The following is a 16620-nucleotide window of genomic DNA, read 5'->3' on the forward strand; positions in this document are numbered from 1 at the left end:
GGACCTGTATCCGGCCATCAACCAAAATCCAATCGGCTTGTTCTCGTCACCAAGCCAACTCATTCAACAAGTTTTGTCATAGCCTGTGCACAACGTTTTGAAATATCGTGTGACATACAGTATCGTTTTTTGAGGTTTTTTGAGCCTGGTGTTGGCTTAGCGGTTAGGGTGCCGGCTTGGGATCCTAGGATCCTGATTTCGAATCCCTGAATTGACGCCAGGGGGGGGGGGGGGGGGGGAGGGGTGTGACTCAGCCTGTCATCCTTCCGAGGTCGGCAAAATGAGTACCATTAGGATGGATGATCCACTGATCCAGGTGTGTACCCCAATTTAGGCGACTAAGGGTTGGCGTCAGGAAGGGAATCTGGCCTTAAAAACATTGCCTCAAAAAGGGAACCATGAGGTCATGGGGCCCGCAAGGCTAAGCGCTGCTCTGGAGGGGAAAAATGGCCTTAACACGATCATTCATACAGTATCGTTTTTGGCCCGATCTCTCAATGGTGACGATTCACTTGGGAAATTGTAAAAACTCTTGCATCCAGATCCGGATCTTCACCAAAATCGAATCAATTCGTCCTTTCCACACACCCAACGTGTCCAGGTTTTGGCCGAATGCGTCCACAACTTTTTGAGATATCCAGCTCACAGTCACACAGACAGGCAGACAACCCTTAGGTGGCAGAAGTAATAAACATCAACTAAAATGCCAATAATGTAAATGTAAATGAAATGGATGCGGAATAGAGGTTAAATTTCTTACGTTTTTTCCAGTGAAAATCGAACTTGTTTCTTGTCCAATCTGAACAAAACAAAGGTTTTTATTAGTTCATCAGTTAAAAAAACAAACAAGAAAGCATCTGAAAATGTGTCTGCATCCACTTCTGAAACCATTCATACTCAATAAAATACAAAAAAATATACGATTTTAGGTGATCTTGACCTTTAGTCCACAATATGCTTCCTATGCTTCAATAACCCAATATGCAAACCCTGCTCAAATTTTGGGTCAATTGCAAGAAAATTGTCGATTTTATGTGATGCTGAACTTTGGAGCAAATTATTAATTTGTCTTCGCCATATTCTCATAATAAAGCTTTGTTGAAAATTTTATGATGAGGCTGAAATGGTAAATGGAAATTTTAGATCATTTGGATTGAAAATTGATCATTTCAGGTGACACTGACCTTTGACCTTTTCACAAAGTTATTAATTTGCCTTCTCCATATTCTCATATTAAAACTTGGTTGAAAATTTGATGACAATAACGCAAATGGTAAAAAAAAGTTACGACACAGATGCATACGCACGCACGCCCACACACACATACACAGGCGGCCTGGGATTTGGCGGACTCGAGTGGGAGGGGGTCCTGAGATTTGGCAGACTTGTGTGGAAGGGGGTCCTGAGATTTGGCAGACTTGTGTGGAAGGGGGGGGGGGGGCTGAAAAAGATTAGGACCGGTGGTAATGATGCACGCATGCCCGTACACACACACACGTGCATGGGTTGTGATTTGCACATACACATGCACGATTATGGTTTATACACGTTTGGCTTTGGTTTTGCTTTTGGTTTTGCTTTGGCATGTTTTGGTTTGCTTTGGGTGACATCATATGCTGTGTATTGTGTGCACACATATTATTTTTATGCGATACATACATATATACATATTGTGTACATGTTGTACTGTATACACACATATTATATGTGACATGTTTTGCAGTAGTATGTTGTGCACACGTGTCTTGTGTGTGACATATTGCACATATTTGGTGTGCACATACACACACACACACACACACACACACACACACACACACACACACACACACACATATGAAGGTGGATACATCAAGGCCTGGGAGGTCTCCTTTCCACCTTCTGAAACCCGCATTTAGAGATAACGATGCACACACGCATGCACGCACATAACACAACACACACACAAACACACACACAAAAACACACGCACACAACACAACACAACACAAACACACACAATAGCAAAATCCCATGGGATGGTCTAATAAATAAATAGATAAATAAACCAATGGTGGGAGCTTTCATGAGTTATATATTTTATTGTGCAATACTTTTGCTTGGAAATAGCTCACCTGAAAATAGATGTCAGTATGCGGGTCATCTCATCTTGCGTTTCATGCCACATCGTCGCACACATATAGATGTCAACGTCCTCTTTCATATACTCATTTCTGAAAGAAAGATTGATGAGTTTTTATTTGTTATAAAATAAAGTTTTACACATGAAAAAGCCACACCACTATATTTTTTGTAGCTTATTTCAGATGCACCCAACTCATCTTGTCACCTACCCAACTCATCCACCTAGTTTTGTCATAATCCATCCACAAATATTTGACATATTGTGCCATATATCATTTTGGCCGCCATCTCCCAATGGTCACATCACTTTAAAAAATTATAAATATTCTCATATACAAATCTGGAGCTTCACTAAAAGTAAAATCTAATCAATTTGTCCTTGTCACACACAAAACCTATCCACCAAGTTTCGTCCAAATCCGTCCATAACTTTTTCAAATATCCTGCTCAAAGACAGCCAAACAGACAGACAGGAGTGAAAACATAACCGCTGCCCACCTTCGCATGTAGGTAGCAAAGTGGCATGTAATTTAAAATTGTAACCACAACAGTATGATATCGTTGAGTAAGGTGACAATATATGGGCTGGTTTCAACTTACAGTTTCAAACAAAAACTCTTTCTTCTTCATCTACTTCTTCACATATAATAATGGTCAGTCTCATTCAATCCCGTTTCTCATATCGATTACATTCAGAAAACGCTTGCTGTATTCAATTGTTTTCCTGACAACATTTCCATTTTATTCATGTGGCAGTATTGTAACGCCCTATCAAACAGTATTTCTGATTATACACTGCCTTTTAAAGTATCACAAAGCGCTCTTTACGTTGACGCTCTGCAGTACTTACAATGCAGGTCAGAAAAGGATATTAACAAAAAGCAGAAAGTATTTTTTTTTTCTCTTAAAGTAAGTCGGTCAAAACACTATACCATCTATTTATTACATAAGAAAAAATGGAAAAATTTCCCTCCTTCCCTCTACACTATTCTCCATAAGTGAGGGGTGGCGGAATGATGGAATATGGTGCTTCTCGGAGGGGAGGAGGCACGTGACCTCAAAAATTCCTCTCACGTGCAGACATAAATCCATTTCTATCTATAATATTGATATTCTCATCAGCAAAGCGACAGGTCTTATCACCTAGTTCCATCTTATGCAGCAGCTGGCAGTGATGTTATTTATGTCAGTATGCGGGTCATCTCATCTTGGAGATGCAGAGGCGCAGACACTCCTTGGTGCAGTGTGCTCCATCATTCGGGGCAAGATATTCCGAAATTTGGACATGGTAACAGAATACTATGACCCACTCTTTTTGAAAGGTACCATATGGCCTTAACCACATGCAGTGGCATAATGTTTATACGTTAGAAAGTTAGAACATCTGCTCTGAGTCTGGGGTTGGGGGGTGGGGGGGGGGGGGGGTTGCCGAGTCATTCATACCAAAGACTTGAAAACGGTATGTGCCGATTCCTTGCTTGATGCTCAGCATTTAAAGGAAGTAGAGCCAAGACAAAGAACCAAAAGTTGGCAACCATTGTACAGGCTTGGATTGGCCGAATGGCCTCCTGCATTGAAGTTCCTCTTAAGGGAACTTATTTTGTCATTTCCTCTGAACAGAAGCAGCTCAACAATGACTAACTAAAAAAAAAAATCTTACTTTTTGATCTGTAGATATTCTTCTTTGCACCGCCGATTCAGCATCATGTCCGCAGCAACACACAAAGTATCATGAATCCGTCGCACGAACATTTCCCTCGTTTTTTCCATCCTCTGCGTTTGCTTCTTCCATATGTGGCAGGTTACCAACATGAGTCCCAACCACCACAATACACCTGCTGCAATTGTCAGGTTGAGGCATTTACTTCGAACCAGCGCATCAGATGACCCAGCAGAATTCTTGAAAAATAAGTTGCTGTGACTGGTATTGTATGTGTAGGAGCATATGCTGCGGGCGACGCCATTTGCCAGGCGTTCAGGAAAAGTTTCTTTCCCAGTTCGTGATTCTATTACCATGTCACAGTTGAAAGAGCTGTGGAAAGACAGATGATGGTCAGATATTTTCAGACATTGTCAATTTATCTTTTAAAATTACATTACAAGACAACAGAAGCAATTTATTTATTTATTTTAAGAATTAACAAAGAAAAAAATTACATTGCAGGATATATATATATATATATATATATATATATATATATATATATATACAGTATATATATATATATATATATATATATATATATATATATATATATATATATATATATATATATATATATATATATATATATATATATATATATATATCCACGATATCCATTTTTCCGTTCTCCAACCTATGGCTTTGTCTTTAAAAACTCAACGTTTCGGCCAGCAACCCAGCGTGCGCCGAGCCTCCACTAGCCTTCATCAAGAGAAGTTCCCTTGTTCACCTCCTCCCAGATATATCTGGGGGGAGGGGTGGGCCTATTCTATCAACCAATCACAAAGCTGCGTTGCGAGACCTCGTGACCATGGACCCATGCTCGGCTTATGTTGCAAGTGTTTTGTGCGTGTTTGAGCGGTGTATGGTGTTTTGTTGTCCGTGTTGCCTGTGTCGGCTATGTCCCACTTTGTCTTTGTCCACCTCCACGCATCGGTATGTCTCTGGTGTATTTATGCATGAGAGGTCCGTATGCCTGTGGTAACGCCACAGTCTCCTTTGTCAATGGTGCCCTCGTTTGGCCAGTGTGCCAGGCCTCCAGTATTCGCCTCCTGGCCCGGTTCGGGGATGCCGCCAGCACGTTCACATTGTCCCATAGAGGAACATGGCCCGCCCTTATTCCATGCTTGGCGATAGCAGATCTTTCTGGGTGATTACACTCAAAGGCCTTGTGGTGTTCATTAATGCGCTGGCCTAAGATTCTTCCAGTCTCGCCTATGTATTCTCCACCACAGTCACATGGAATGGTGTATACCACACCTGTGCAATCATTCTTCAGTCTTTTGTCTTTGACCTTGGTCAGTGCACGTCTCAAGGTGTATATAGGTTGGTAGTTGACCCTCACCCCGACCGGTCTCAAAATCCTGCCAATCCATTGAGATACCCGTGGCACAAATGGTAGCACGCAGAAGCCCTTAGGTGGTTCCTGTGGCACGTCCTGTGTTCCTGGAGCCGCCAGTACCATTTCATTTTTTGGGCAGAGGTGGTCTGGGTAGCCATTGGCTTTCAATACCCATTTGAGATGCTTGATCTCTCTCCTTTTGCCCTTCAAGGTGGACGGTATATTCCTTGCCCTTTTTACGAGTGTATTCACCACAGCTCTTTTATGGTGCAGTGGATGGCAAGACGTGAAATCGAGGTAACGCTCGGTCTGGGTGGGTTTCCTATAGAATGCGGTACTTAAGCTTCCATTGAGGTTCCTCCTCACCAAGACGTCCAAAAATGGAAGCGACCCATCCTGTTCTTCCTCACAGGTGAATTTGATGGAAGGAACCGTTCCACTGATGCCCTCCTGGATTGCATTAACAGCCGTGCTGGGCAGATGACAAAAGTGTCATCGACATTGCGGTACCAGACACGTGGCTGTGTTGGGAGGGATGGGATGGTGTGTGTTTCCAGCTCTTCCATCACCATATTGGAAGAGGGGGAGGACGGCACGGAGCTTCCTCCACCATGTGACTGTGGTGGAGAATACATAGGCGAGACTGGAAGAACCTTAGGCCAGCGCATTAATGAACACCACAAGGCCTTTGAGTGTAATCACCCAGAAAGATCTGCTATCGCCAAGCATGGAATAAGGGCGGGCCATGTCCTCTATGGGACAATGTGAACGTGCTGCGGCATCCCCGAACCAGGCCAGGAGGCGAATACTGGAGGCCTGGCACACTGGCCAAAAGCGGGCACCATTGAGCACCATTGACAGAGGAGACTGTGGCGTTACCACAGGCATACGGACCTCTCATGCATAAATACACCAGAGACATACCGATGCGTGGAGGTGGACAAAGACAAAGTGGGACATAGCCGACACAGGCAACACGGACAACAAAAACACAATACACCGCTCAAACACGCACAAAACACTTGCAACATAAGCCGAGCATGGGTCCATGGTCACGAGGTCTCGCAACGCAGCTTTGTGATTGGTTGATAGAATAGGCCCACCCCTCCCCCCAGATATATCTGGGAGGAGGTGAACAAGGGAACTTCTCCTGATGAAGGCTAGTGGAGGCTCGGCGCACGCTGGGTTGCTGGCCGAAACGTTGAGTTTTTAAAGACAAAGCTATAGGTTGGAGAACGGAAAAATGGATATCGTGGATATAATTCCCAACCGCCGTTCATTACTTGATATATATATATATATATATATATATATATATATATTATATATATAATATATATATATATATAATATATATATTATATATATATATATATATATATATATGTATATATATATATATATATATATATATATATATATATATATATATATATACTATATATATATATATATATATATATATATATATATATACAGGGTGCGTCAGCTATTTGAGAACAAAACTTTTAAGAAACAAAAGTGGCCCAAACTTTAATTAAATATGCTCTCTTTTTTCAGCCCCAACATGGAAGCTTCGAATGTAACACAGACGATGAAAAGGCATGCCGTTCTCGTCGCCTTAGCCGCCAACCACAGAGATTCTGAGATTGCATCCTTCTTAAATGTCGCCAGATCCTTCGTGTTTAAGATCAGAAAAGAGCTCCTGGCCTCTGCCGGGAATGTTTCCTCTGTGGCAAAAAGAAAAAAAACATTCTCGACGGTCAGATATTGTCAGAAACGTCGAGTTTGTCCAGCAAGTCCAGGGCATCATCAACGAGAACCCCGGCAAGTGAATGAGGGCCAATGCCAATCAGCTCAATGCTTCGGAGTCAACCATCAGACGTGTGGTGCATGAAGACATCAGGTACAAATCCTATGTTATGAAAAGAGGGCAGTTCATATCCGATAAGACCCAGAAGAACCGTGTGATCAAGGCGAAAGGCTTGCTGAACAAACTCAAGCACTGAGACATAGACATAGACATAGGAGCCCGACAAGCTCTGGTTCTTCTCAGATGAGAAAAACTTTGTCCAAGATCAAAAGGTAAACAGGAGGAATGACAGATGGCTCTGCGCCAGCCCCACTGAAGTTCTCACTATTATGCACACCAAATTCCCATAATCTGTGATGGTCTTTGGGGTCGTGAGCAATGAGGGCCATGTCATGCCTCCTCACTTTTTCCCGCAAGGTCTTAGGGTCAATGCGGCAGCCTACATCCAGACATTGGAGACGGTTGTCAAGCCCTGGATCGAGAGAGTTGCTCAGGGGAGGCCTTACGTGTTTCAGCAAGACTCTGCTCCCTCTCACACAGCCTGCATGGCCCAGGAGTGGATGGCCGAAAATTTTTATGATCATGTTACCCCTAACATTTGGCCTCCTAGCTCTCCTGATTTAAACCCCCTGGACTACTATGTCTGGGGCGTCGTTGAGAGGGATACCAACAAGCATGCCCACAATACCAAGGACTCGTTCATGTCTGCTATTGGGGACGTTATGGCCAACATGAATAAAGATCACCTGAAAAACGCATGTAGTCGTTTCAGAAGCCGTATCGAGGCAGTAATCAAGACTGATGGCGGTTTTATTGAATAGCCTTTTGCTATGTGTATTTGAGAATATGTGTACCAAATTCTATAACAATATATTGGTTTTTCTAATAAATATTTTTGTTTTCCTTAAAATAATTTTGTTCTCAAATATCTGGCATATATACTGAAACGCAAAAGAAACTTACCACCTTTGAAACCTTTAAATATCAACAATAACACTGCATGTAGTAAATGTGTGAACTTATTTGTGGACAATAGTGTCCTCACTGTCAGACAAAAACAGTCACGGATGGTCACTTGAACCTTCAATGGTCACTTCATAGCACAGCTGTTGAACAGCCGTTTTGACTGTCAGTGATTAGCCAATGGGTATGGGATGATTTTAATGAGCTGCACGTGATGTCTTGATGTTGGCTTTAAAAAGGCCAGTGCAAAATGGGCATTTTGACCGAAAAATTTGACCATTTTGACCAACTTCAAAAAGACCGAAAACACAAAAGAAACTTACCACCTTTGAAACCTTTAAATATCAACAATAACACTGCATGTAGTAAATGTGTGAACTTATTTGTGGACAATAGTGTCCTCACTGTCAGACAAAACAGTCACGGATGGTCACTTGAACCTTCAATGGTCACTTCATAGCACAGCTGTTGAACAGCCGTTTTGACTGTCAGTGATTAGCCAAGGGGTACGGGATGATTTTAATGAGCTGCACGTGATGTCTTGATATTTGGCTTTAAAAAGGCCAGTGCAAAATGGGCATTTCAATCAACATGCCACGATTGTCAAGGGATCAACGGCAGCGTGCCCTGGGCATGCTGCAAGGCGGACTGAACTACCGTGAGGTGGCACGTCGCCTTGGCTGTTCACACCAGACGATATCGGCCCCTGGTGGACAGAGACACCCTCCACAACTCTGCAGATGACAGACCTCGATCAGGGGAGGCCAGGACGTCACCACTGCAAGGCAGGACAGGCAGATGGTCCGAAAGTCACCTGCGGGATCGATTCCGTCCAGCATCCCGCACTGCGGCAGAAACTCCGGGGGTGTGCAAACCCACGGATCTCCAATGATACTGCACGAAGACGACTGCATGACTATGGTCTGACTGCCAGAAGACCATACAGAGGCCCCGTGATGACGGTTGCCCATCGCCGCAACCGTCAGAGATGGTGCCGAGCAGCATCAGCGGTGGATCTTGGCGCAGTGGAACGAGGTCCGCTTTCAGCGAAGAGTCAAGGTTCTGTGTGGACAGTCCTGATGGGCGTGAGCGTGTCTGGAGAAGAACTGGCGAGCGATATGCCGATTGTTGCGTGCGTCAAGCCAACAGGTCGGGGTGGCCCAAGTGTGATCGGTGTGGGCAGCCATATCAGGCCGGTACAGGACGCCACTGGTGGTTGTAGATGGGAATCTTAACGCCCAGCGGTATGTGGATAACATCCTGCGACCTCATCTGCTGCCATTCCTGCTAGACCACCCAGAACTGAGAACCTTTCAGCATGACAAACGCTCGTCCCCATGCTGCTCGCTTTACCACTGCATTTCTCCAAGGCGAGAACATCAACACCATGCAGTGGCCTGCGCTCTCACCCTGACCTGAATCCCATAGAGCACCTGTGGGATGAGCTTGGGAGACGCGTCGTTGGCAGGGCCAGGACACGGGCCAGAGCTGCTTCAGACATTGAGGACTGAGTGGGACAGAATCCAGCAGCCAATCCCATCCAAAGACTGGTAGGCAGTATACGCCGACGATGCACTGCCTGTATCCAAAACAATGGTGGCCATACACGCTATTGAAAGGGGACTGACATTGCACCCTGTGCTGTTCTGTACTGTAGAACAAACTGATGGGATGGTGTGTATCTTGGTCAAAAACTTGACATGTCATCAATAAAATGCCAATGTTTCAATTAGCAATTGTTGGTTTGTTTTATTTTGAACTGTTACAATTTTATTACATTTCAAACAAGTGGTAAGTTTCTTTTGCGTTTTCGGTCTTTTTGAAGTTGGTCAAAATGGTCAAAATGGTCAAAATGTTTCGGTCAAAATGCCCATTTTGCACTGGCCTTTTTAAAGCCAATATCAAGACATCACGTGCAGCTCATTAAAATCATCCCGTACCCCCTTGGGTAATCACTGACAGTCAAAACGGACTGTTCAACAGCTGTGCTATGAAGTGACCATTGAAGGTTCAAGTGACCATCCGTGACCGTTTTGTCTGACAGTGAGGACACTATTGTCCACAAATAAGTTCACGACATTTACTATACACAGTGTTATTGTTGATATTTAAAGGTTTCAAAGGTGGTAAGTTTCTTTTTGTGTTTCGGTCTTTTTGAAGTTGGTCAAAATGGTCAAATTTTTCGGTCAAAATGCCCATTTTGCACTGGCCTTTTTAAAGCCAATATCAAGACATCACGTGCAGCTCATTAAAATCATCCCGTACCCCTTGGCTAATCACTGACAGTCAAAACGACTGTTCAACAGCTGTGCTATGAAGTGACCATTGAAGGTTCAAGTGACCATCCGTGACCGTTTTGTCTGACAGCGAGGACACTATTGTCCACAAATAAGTTCACACATTTACTACACGCAGTGTTATTGTTGATATTTAAAGGTTTCAAAGGTGGTAAGTTTCTTTTGCGTTTCAGTATATATATATATATAATTTTTTTTTTTTCCAACTTAAATCTTTAACTTCAAATTATTTATAAAAATGTAATATCACTGACATTGCAAATACATTTGTGCAAAAGAAATTTTGTATTGTGATTGGTGTAAATCATAACAACACAGCAGCTCACATATAGTCATTATCCTCAGTTAAAACAAGGCTGTCTCTATAGACATGTGATGAGGTGTTTTGAATTGCACAGCATGAGGTGGTAATTATGTGAAGGTAAGGTAATTATAATTTCGTGGCAGTCACATGTTTTTCATAACGTGCGTGTACGTGTTGGTGAGGTGTTTTGAATTGTGTGGTGTTTGCGTCTGTTGGTGAGGTCATTTGAATTATATGGCGTGTCCGGTGGTGGTGAAATGATTTGATTTATGTGGCGTGTACGTGGTGGTGAGGTGATTTGAATTATGTGGTGTGTACGTGGTGGTGAGGTGATTTGAATTATGTGTGGTGGTGAGACAAAGTATTTAATATTCAGTATGCATATCTGTGCAGTGTCTGTCACGTCATTGAACTACTCACTCAAACTTTTGTGAAATCATCCAAAACTTCCAGTCTGCACCGACTTCTCCCATGCGTATATGCTAAAGGGTTCCTTTTAAAAATATTTTTATTTCTGCAACCTAAATCTTCAACTTAAATTGCTTATAAAAATGTAATATCACAAATATTACAAATAAATTTGTGCAAAATAAATGTTTGTATCATGATTGGTGACAATACAGCAACTCCCAACTCTCAACTCAGGTCATTATCCTCAATTAAATCAAGCCCGTTCTTCCATTGCGATGTGTGGTGAGGCGAGCGTAGTGAGCCGATGTTTGTATTTGGGATAAATAAATAAAAATTTATAGGGATATATTGTCGATCAATAAAAAAAATAACAATCTGAATTTAATCCATTTTAAATTCAGGCTGAACACAACATATTGTGAAAAAAGGTCAAGGGCTTTGAATACTTTCTGAAGGCATTACATACAGTACACAACGCACACACACACACATATATATATATATATATATATATTATATATATATATATATATATATATATATATATATATATATATAGGTTTTCTTTACAAGAAAAGTTCTGTAGAACCAAACATCTGTATATAGTCACGTGAAAAAGTAAGTACACCCCATGTAAAGTTTTCACTTTTTCAACATATTTCATCATACAGCTATTTGATCTTCATTTCAACAAAATTGATAGATAAAGGTGATATAATATAACAAATATCATGAAACATTTACATTTTGTAGTCCATATAATTAAATAAACATAAATGCAAATTTCCCATGTGGAAAAAGTAAGTACACCCTTGGCAGAAACAACCTCAAGTTGGCGTTTCTTATAACTGTCTACCAGTCTCTGACATCGACAGGGAGACATTTTTGCCCACTCCTCCATGCAGAATTCTTTCAGCTGTGCGATGTTTGAGGGGTTTCTTGCATGCACTGCTCGTTTCAAATCCCCCCACAATATCTCGATGGGATTTAGATCCAGGCTTTGACTTGGCCATTCCAGAACCCCCCGTTTCTTTCTTTTCAGCCATTCCTTGGTGGATTTACTGGTATGTTTAGGGTCATTGTCATGTTGCAAGGTCCACCTTCAGTTGTCTTCAGCTTTCGGACAGATGGCCTCACATTATCCTCAAGCACCCTCTGGTACAATGAAGAATTCATAGTGGATTCCATGATGGTGAGCTGCCCAGGCCCTGATGCAGCAGAGCTGCCCCAAACCATAATATTTCCACCACCATGCTTTACAGTTGTATCAGGTTCTTGTGGTCAAATGCTGTCTTAGTTTTCGCCAAACATGTCTTCTGGTACTGTGGCCAAATAGCTCTACCTTTGACTCATCTGTCCAGAGCACATTGTTCCAGAAGTGCTGGCCTTTGCCGAGGTGTTCATTGGCAAACTTTAGTCTTGCCCTGATGTTCTTTCTGGAGAGCAAAGGTTTCCTCCTGGCACACCTCACATGTAGATCAAATTTGTGCAGCCTCTTTCTAATGGTAGACTCGTGCACTTTGACATCAACAGTGGCACGAGCTACCTGTAGGTCCCGTGATGACATTCTGGGGTTCTTATAGACTTCTTTCAGCATCTTGCGGTCTGCTCTCGAGCTGAACTTGCTGGGGCGGCCTGGCCTTAACAGTGTTGACAGTTGTTTGGAATCTTCTCCACTTGTAGATGATCTTCCGGACAGACGAATGATTTATTTCAAATTGTTTGGAGATCTTTTTAAATCCGTTCCCAGACTCGTAGGCATCTATAACCTTCTTTCTGAAGGCCTCAGAGAGCTCTTTTGGTCGAGGCATGGTGACGCTGCACACTTCAACCACAAAGAGCAAACCAAACTAAATGTCTGAGGTTTAAATAAGACAGGTTCCTCCAAGATCCTCTCTAATGATGTTCTAATCATTTGCACCTGAGCTGGTGCACCTGATTCTAATCTATATATATAAAACACAGTGTGTGTGTGTGTGTGTGTGTGTGTGTGTGTGTGTGTGTGTGTGTGTGTGTGTGTGTGTAATGTTACCGGTAGACTCCTAAACGGAGAGGCTCACGTACTTGATATTTGGCACAAACATGGCCATTGAGCCTGGGAAGAACATGGTCGACCTAGAAATTTATTTCATAATATTTTTAAACCATATTTTTACCTCAGCGCATTTCAGCGAGGCATATTATGACCGGAATGGCAGAGCAGCGCGCTGATTCGCTCAGAGCGATCACGTAATGTTCCTTGCCGCCATTAACTCAGTTACGCGTTCGCACGTATTTCAGAGCGAAAAGCGATTCCATTTTTTCACATTTCAGCGACGAACATTGCCATTCACACCACATAGGTTTTTTTCCCTTTCATCTTTAGATCCATATTTTTTGCCATAACGTAGCGCATTATGGCTCTCTCGAGCTCGAGTTAGCCAATCACCTGGGAGCATGAGGCCACGTTGGCCATGCCCACGACACGACACAGAGTTGCAATCGATCGCTCAGAGCGATCACGTGATGTTCCTTGCCACGCGATTGCGTTTTTTCACATTTCAGCGAGGAACATTCCCATTCACATCACATAGGTTTTTTTTTCTTTCATCTTCAGATCCATATTTTTTTTCAGCGAGGAATATTATACACGGAATCTGAATCGGTGGCAGAGCAGCGCGCTGATTCGACGATCAGGTGTGTTTCCCTCCCCCCTCCCTCCCCGCCCCCCCACCCCCTCCCCCATCACCCTCCCCTCCCCCCTCTCCTTCCCTCCCCCCTTCTCCTCCCCTCCCCAACCCCCTCTTCTCTCCTCCCCCCCTCTTCTCCCCTCCCCCCCTCTTCTCCCCTCCCCCCCCTTCTCCCCTCCCCCCCCTCCTCCCCTCCCCCCCGTTCCCCTCCCCTCCCCTTTCCCCTCCCCTCCCCTCCCCTGCCCTCCCCTCCCCTGCCTGGCAATGCCGGGTACTTCTGCTAGTTTTAGATATTTGAAGTAGTGATAAATGTAGGGGTGCACTTACTTTTTCCACATGCAAAATTTGCATTTATGTTTGTTTAAATTATACAATGGACTACAAAATGTAAATGTTTCATGATATTTGTTATATTATATCACCTTTATCTATCAATATTGTTTTTTGGTTTTTTTGGTTGTTTTTGTATACAAGATCAAGGCTCGTGAAAGAGCTAACATTAATCACACAGAAAAACAAACCAACACATAAAACATATAACATGGGGAGTGGTAAACAAGATGGGGAGAGAGGGGGAAGGACACAAACACAACATTTGAGAGCAGGGACATCGAGAGATCTGTGTGAGGGAGAGGGCTTGGGGGGGGGGGAGGCATGGGAAGGGGGGGTGGGAGAGGTATAAAACATATGGACACTGCAATGACTTCCAGGAAAGAAGTTGGAATTTCAAACAAAGTGGCTCTGGGGTGAATTAGCAGGGGTAGAAAAGATCAAGGTTTTGGATGGGGGAAGATAAGAGATGGTGGTGAACAGCTGTTTTAAAGACCTGGAGGGAGGAGTGGGATTGAAGGGAGTGTGGGAGTTTGCTCCAGAGGCGGGAGAAAAGAGGCATGAAAGAGTGAAGGTGAGCAGAGAGCCTAGATTTCGGTAGTTTAACCATCAGAGGGTTGCTGGCAGATCTTGTGCGACCTGTAGGAATATTTAGGGGACAAAGCACAGAGAGAGCTGGGGGAGCAAGGCTAGAGAGGAGTCGGTAGAAGACAGAAAGACCACTAACATGCCTGCGGTGAGTGAGTGAAAGGCGCTCGGAGATAGCTTCATCGCGGGAGATTCCAATGATTTTGAAAGCTTTGGTTTCAACAGCGTGAAGCCGAGCGAGGTGTGAGGCAGGAGCACCGGCCCATAGGGGAGAACAGTATTCCGCGATGAAGCTAACTCCGAGGGCCTTTCACTTACTCACCACAGGCAGGTTGGTGGTCTTTCTGTCTTCTACCGACTCCTTCTACCGCTCCCCCAGCTCTCTCTGGGCTCTGTCCCCCAAATATTCCTGCAGGACGCACAAGATCTGCCAGCAACCCTCTTCTGGTGAAACTGCCAAAATCAAGACTCTCTGCTCACCTTCACTCCTTCATTCCTCTTTTTTCCCACCTCTGGAACAAACTCCCTCACTCTCTTAAATCCCACTCCTCCCTCCAGGTCTTTAAAACAGCTGTTCACCACCATCTCTTATCTTCCCCCATCCAAAACCTTGATCTTTTCTAACCCCGCTAATTTCACCCTAGATCCACTTTTTTGAAATACCAACTTCTTTCCTGGAAGTCCTTGCAGTATCCTTGTGTTTTATTCTTCTTGCCCCTACCCCTTCCGACGCCTCCTCCTCCCAAGCCCTCTCCCTCCCACAGATATCCCGATGTCCCTGCTCTAAAATGTTGTGTTTGTGTGCTTCCCCTTCTCTCCCCATCTTGTCTACCGCTTCCCTTATTATATACTTTGTGTGTCTGATTTTTTTTTTGTGTGATAAATGTTAGCTCTTTCACGAGCCTCGATCCTGTATACAAAAAAAAAAAAAAATTATCAAAAAAACCGGGAAAGAAGGACCTTGTCAGACTACTTTCACAGAACTACAGAGTTCCTTGGCTGAGATGGGAGAACCTGCCAGAAGGACAATCGTCTCTGCAGCACGACACAAATCAAGGCTTTATGGGAGAGTAGCCAGAAGGAAGCCAATCCTGAGAAAAAGGCATGTGACGGCATGCCTGGAGTTTGCAAAAAGCCACGTGAAAGACTGAGAGCATGAGTCAAAAGATTCTGTGGTCTGATGAGATGAAAATTGAACTCCTTGGCCTGAAGGAAAAGCACTATGTCTCGCGGAAACCGAGCACAGTGTGATGAAATAAAGGCGAAGATCCGATGTAATTCCCTCTCTAGCGGTAAGACCTGCCTATAAGAGGTTAGCTTGAGAGTGAGGGGATTGCCCTTTTTACTTCTGACTGGATTCGAGTTGGTAAGTTAAAATGATGCATCTTTTATGGCTTGCTTTACATGGGATATATTCTATGGACGCATTCTAAATGTCATTATCCTTTTTGTAGATGTTGTGGAGAATCAATTACAATAAAGCTCAATATCTTGAAGAGGCTGTGATTGAATCGCATCACACACAGCTCATCACCCATCAAACACCATCCCTACTGTGAAGCAAGGTGGTGGCAGCATCATGCTATGGAGAGGCTTTTCAGTGGCAGGGAATGGCAGACTTGTAAGGATAGAGGGAACAATGAATGGAGCCAAATACAGTCAAATCCTTGAGGAGAACCTGCTTCAGAGTGCAAAAGATTGTAGACTGGTGAAGATTTGCATTCCAACAGGACAATGATCCGAGGCATACAGCCAAAGCAACACTGGAATGGCTTCAGAACAAGAATGCGAAAATCCTTGAGTGGCCCAGCCAAAGCCCATACTTGAATCCCATTGAGAATCTATGGAAAGCCTTGAAGATTGCTGATTGCTGAAAAGCCTTGAATTGGGGGAGACAGGGGAGAGAAGAGGGGGAGACAGGAGAGTGGCAGAAGGGGGATGGAGAAGGGAGTGGGGGAGAGAGAGAGAGTGGAGGGGGATACTTTTGCTAGCTTTTCCCATCACTTGGGACAGGTACTCTTCCCAATGTGTGTGTATATATATATATATATATATATATATATATATATATATA

The 16620-nt window shown here is 43.5% G+C and overlaps 1 protein-coding gene across 2 annotated transcripts in view; it reads right to left on the minus strand.

Annotated features, from left to right (window-relative positions):
• Positions 1–16620, minus strand: part of LOC137417425 (chitin synthase chs-2-like) — a 212861-nt gene that overhangs the window by 100654 nt on the left and 95587 nt on the right. For both annotated transcript variants that reach the window (XM_078785804.1, XM_078785805.1), the window contains 3 exons: positions 3785–4156; positions 2115–2213; positions 761–799 (listed from right to left, as the gene is read on the minus strand). In XM_078785804.1, the coding sequence (XP_078641930.1) occupies positions 761–799; positions 2115–2213; positions 3785–4156 (510 nt within the window). The remainder of the gene's footprint in view (positions 1–760; positions 800–2114; positions 2214–3784; positions 4157–16620) is intronic.

This window comes from Myxine glutinosa, chromosome 10 (assembly GCF_964187855.1).
Source record: "Myxine glutinosa chromosome 10, kmMyxGlut1.1, whole genome shotgun sequence".
Taxonomy (NCBI): Eukaryota; Metazoa; Chordata; class Myxini; order Myxiniformes; family Myxinidae; genus Myxine; species Myxine glutinosa.